The sequence below is a fragment of the Nannospalax galili genome, unplaced genomic scaffold, assembly GCF_000622305.1.
Source record: "Nannospalax galili isolate Female #2095 unplaced genomic scaffold, S.galili_v1.0 scaffold1852, whole genome shotgun sequence".
Taxonomy (NCBI): domain Eukaryota; kingdom Metazoa; phylum Chordata; class Mammalia; order Rodentia; family Spalacidae; genus Nannospalax; species Nannospalax galili.
Genome location: NW_008331531.1, coordinates 394,514 through 399,639, shown reverse-complemented (window position 1 = coordinate 399,639; position 5,126 = coordinate 394,514). Strand labels below are relative to the sequence as shown.

Here is a 5,126-nt window from a genome sequence, read left to right as displayed (position 1 = left end):
TGCACATACCTACATGCAGGCAGCATACATGCATACACATACAATTAAAAAAAAAACCAATGTAGTAAAAAAAAAAAGTGGATTGAATTAATTTTTCTTCTCTGAGTTTTTTCTGTTTGCAGTAACATGGTAACCTAAACAAACACATAAGCCATTATCTTTGTAGAATTTATGGTCATTTTTACCCTCCTTTTGAGAAATCCTGCCACTTCTTCCCTTGCAACACCTTTTGTGTGTCTTTATTTCCTGGAACCACTCAGTAGCCCTGCTATTCAGAGCACTTTTAAGAGTTGTGCACTGACTGCTGTCACTTATTTCAGCTGCTCACACCTGCTTCTTTTCTCTAACTCTAGTCTTTGCTTCCAGTGCTCAGAAAACTAATCTTTCTTAGCACTGTGGTCATTGTACAGCCTCACAAGTTTAAAAAATTTGGAGTAATTAAAAGGTCTCCTACATTGAACAGAACCTGAATTTTGGCACTTGAAGCAAATCCTTTAAATTTGGCCAAATTTACTTCAAATCTACCTTTTCCTGATTTCCTGTGGGGAGGCATTGAGACATCTTTGTGAGCCCAGGTAAGCCACTGGCATGATTTTCAGGGAGGAGATAAAGCATTGTCTTCCTGTGAGTTCAGCACTCTAATCTGGAATGTTGTAGAAGCACAGATTTACATATCTTCCTGATATTTTCCTTGTTCTAGAAATATTAATATTAATACTATATAAGCCTTTGCTAGTGGGGCAAGAATGCTGTGCAGTCAATAGCATAGGTCTCAAGAAAATGAGGAGATTCTCCACTGTTCCACCTTTATTATAAAAATGTACACTTTTCAAATCTCTTGTATATACTTGTGTTGCTTTAGGTGCTGCATAAATAGTATTAAAAGAAAAATAATATTTCTGCAATTTTGGAGCTTAGAGGCTAATGTATGTGGGTACCCTAATGAGTGTTTATGCATTGTGAGAAGGTAGGAGAAACAATTCAATAAAAGGGCAGTTCTTAAAAAATTCATTTATTTGACAGACCAACCTTCCTATGACCCTGACAAGCATACCATACACCACTCATCAAGGAAGCTTTCTTTGGCAACATATGGAGGGTATTACAGCATTTCTCAACTGGTCACACACAGGGAATATAAGTCTGAGAGATGCCCAGCCCTAGGTGATGTATCTATGGTGGAACTTCTATACTTAAGGCTCATGGAACATAGTAAGCAAGTAGAGAGAATACTATTGCATTGGTCACCTTTCACTAGGGAAGCTTCCTTATACAACAGAGTGAAATTCACACAAAAGGCCACAACTAGATAAATTTTAGAGAATAAGAGACTGAAGAGTGTGTGTCCTTGGATAGGACTCCTATATTAAACCTCACCCACCTATGCCTCTGGGACCATTGTGGAAGAGGGGGCAGAAAGATTGTAAGAGTCAGGGTTGGTCCATGAACACAGGAAAACAGAGGCTTTCAGGCCCCTGGAAGGTATCTTATGTGAACTTGCGAAACTAGCGGAGCACAAGACCCATGCTAATTCAATCAGACAAGGGCTCAGAGTGGAGCTAGGGAAATGGGCAGCAGCCTGGCCCTAGCCTGGGAACTGTTAGAGACTAATTACTGCTGGGTGAGGAAGAGTAGACCTTCTTTAAGAACTCTAGATAGAGGCCAGGCATGGTGGCACATGCCTTTAATCCCAGCACTTGGGAGGCAGAGGCAGAGAGACCTTTGTGAGTTCGAGGCCAGCCTGGTCTGCATAGTGAGTTCCAGGACAGCTGGAGCCACAAGGAGACCCTGTCTCAAAAAGATGAAAACAAGACAAAACAAAACCCCCAAACAACATAAAAAGAACTCTAGATAGGCTGACTAGGCTCCAGTGAATTAACTTGCTCTGAAGGACATCTGGGTACAAATGCTTGACCAGTTAGGCCTTAACATGTATGGCAGAATTCATGAGGCCCAGTAGGTGGTATGTGTGGGACATAGATCGGGGAGTAGGTCTAGATTGGATTAAGAATTGTTTAACTAATCACCACTCTTTTTTCTCCCATCTGGCCTCTCTCCTCCTTCCCTCCCTAGTCACATACCCCCATTGTCCCCACCCTCCCACAATACCTCCCAACTCCTGCCATCTTTCCTCTCCTGACTTCCCTCCCTCCCCCACATCATGGTCCCTTGCATGTCCCTCTCTCCTCTCCTCCCTGTCGATTACTCCCACTTTTTCCACCTCCCTCAGGTACCATCTGTTCCCTACTATCCCCCTTTTCAGGTTATTTCTTGTCCTTTGCCTCCATGTATCCTTTCCCTTTCCCTGGCTCCCAGTGTATCATCAGAGTTTATATACTCACGTATAAGGGATTTGGTGCTACAATCCACAAATGAAGGAGGACATACATCACTTGCTTTTCTGCGTTTGTGTTACTTCACTTAGTGTAACACTCTCTAGCTCCATCCATTTATCAGCAAATTTCAAATCTATTCTTACTACTGAGTAGAAATCCATTGAGTAGATGTACCACATTTTCATTAACCATTCACCAGTTGAGGGCCTGTTACAGCAATGGTGCCTAGCATGGGACCCATGTCAGCTCAATTAAACAAGGACCCAAAGGGGTGGTGAGAAATAGGTGGTGGACCATCACTAGATTGAGAACTATTTCAGACTGATTGCTGCTGGGCGAGGGAGAGTATGACTTAACATACAACCACTGACTAGACTCTAGTGGACGCATTTATACTGAAGGACATTTGGGTACAAATACCTGAATGAATAGGACTCAGCACGTATGGCAGAGTGCATAGGGTTTGGGGCGGGGATGAGGGGAGTCATGGATAGGGAAGGGGGTCTGGATTTGAGTGGGAAATATATGAAATTTCAAAAGCTCAATAAAAAAGATTTGTATGACATGAACAAAAGCTCAATAAAATTTTTAAAAAGAAAAAAAATATTTTTATTTTATGTGTTTTGCCTCCATGTTTGTAAGTGTGTCTGTGTTGTGCAAAGACCTACAGAGCCCAGAAAAGGGTGTTAGATCCCCTGGACCTGGAGTTATGGATGTGGGTGCCGGGAATCAAATCCAGGTCCTCTGGAAGAACACCCAGTGCTCTTGACTGTTAAGCCATCTCTCTAGTCCAAAGGTGTAGTGTTTTATAGGTCCTATATAATTATATAGGGATAGATGTTATAGATACATGAAAGGTTACCTTACTGGGCTGTATACACAGGATACCTAATTACTTTTAATTTAAAATCCTGGTCTCTAGAGAAAACATTGGGGAAAGCATAGATGTTTTTTAAAATCAAGTCCCAAGGATTTTCCAACTCAACAAACCTCTTGGGCCATATTATCAGGTAGATGCTATTTACCAACCTCTGGCTTGAGAGGACACTCGGGTCAAAACCACCAGAAATCATGATCTGCTACTCATGGTGTCTCTCAGAACTTGGAGGAGAGAGGTGAGGGATGAAATAGTATAAAAAATTAGAAGTGAGCTTTCTTCATTCCTGTGTAGTTATTCCCTAAAATTTATCAAAGATATTTTCCCCTGAAACACAACAGGGGAGAAGAATTTACCTGTTCCTTTCCTGAAGTGGGAATGCTCAAAGGTGAGTGTTTAATTGTATGTAATGCATTCTGCTAGTCCATATCTCTCCAAGGGACTCGGAGAGCCCTTCACATGCCTCCTCCTTCTGTGAGACAACCACTGAGCTTGAGAATAGAGGTGTGTTGTCAAGACAGAAGTGGCTCAGATATGATACAGGGCAAGAATCACCATTAGCACTGGAAATGAAATTGTCTTTGGTATTTATATGTTCTTCCAATTACATAAAATGAAGAATAACAAAAGGGTTTGAAAGGTAGAGCCAGAGATCACTATCAAATCTTGCCCTCAATCTCATTATACTGGGTAAGTTGGAGAAAGCTGGGATCTCATCTTAATGTTTCTGTTTTTCTCATCCTCACAGTAAGACCTGGGGAAGAATGGCCTCAGACAATGACTCCACTGTGAAGGAGTTTATCCTGCTGGGATTAACACAGCAGCCAGAGCTCCAGCTGCCTCTCTTCTTCCTCTTCCTGGGAGTCTATGTGGTCTCCGTGCTGGGGAACCTGGGCTTGATTGTTCTGATTGTTTTGAATCCTCACTTGCACACTCCTATGTACTACTTTCTCTTCAACCTTTCCTTAACAGATCTCTGCTACTCCTCTGTCATAACTCCCAAAATGCTGGTGAGTTTTGTGACACAGAACCTCATCTCCCATGCTGAGTGCATGGCTCAGCTCTTTTTCTTTGCCTTCTTTGTTATTGATGAGTGTTTTATTTTGACATCAATGGCCTATGACCGATACGTGGCCATCTGTCATCCTCTGCTTTACAAGGTCACCATGTCCCCTCAGGTCTGCTTTGTGCTCATGGTGGGAGGGTATGTGATGGGTTTTATGGGTGCCATTGCCCACACCATTTGCATGTTGAGAGTCACCTTCTGTGATGGCAACATCATCAATCACTACATGTGTGACATTCCACCTCTCCTGAAGCTCTCCTGCACAAGCACCTCCATCAACGAGCTGGTGGTTTTCATTGTGGTGGGTGTCAGTGTGATAGTGCCCAGTCTCACCATCTTTGTTTCTTACACCTTTATTCTCTCCAACATCTTCAGCATGCATTCTACAAAGGGCAGGTCCAAGGCCCTCAGCACCTGCAGTTCCCACATGATTGCTGTTTCTCTGTTCTTTGGATCATCATCGTTCATATATTTTAAATCCTCTCCTGCTGGGTCTGTGGATCAAGATAAAATATCGACAGTTTTTTATACTGTTATGGTTCCCATGATGAATCCCTTCATCTATAGTTTGAGGAACAAAGATGTTAAACTTGCGCTGAGTAGGACTTTGAAGAAAATGGTCCTCACTTAAATAGAAGAGATATTAATTTTAAATGTTAAGAAAGTATGGACAAAAACATAATGCTTAAATGTATGAAGTGAAGATTAATTACTGTAATAACATGCAAATGGTTTATATAATAGAGAAAATTAAGTGAATTACGGAAATGATTTCTTAAGCACAGACAGAAGTAAGAAGAGGGTCATGGAATTCTGTCAGAGAGAGCAGAGAAGTAGTTCATTGTAT

At 41.7% G+C, this 5,126-nt stretch overlaps 1 protein-coding gene across 1 annotated transcript; it reads left to right on the top strand.

Moving 5' to 3' along the window:
- Nucleotides 1–3,974: 3,974 nt before the first annotated feature.
- On the top strand, nucleotides 3,975–4,910 carry LOC103728719 (olfactory receptor 147-like). Its single transcript, XM_008826676.2, has one exon. It carries the CDS (start codon nucleotides 3,978–3,980, stop codon nucleotides 4,908–4,910), a length of 933 nt encoding a protein of 310 aa, XP_008824898.1. The 5' UTR covers nucleotides 3,975–3,977.
- Nucleotides 4,911–5,126: the final 216 nt, after the last annotated feature.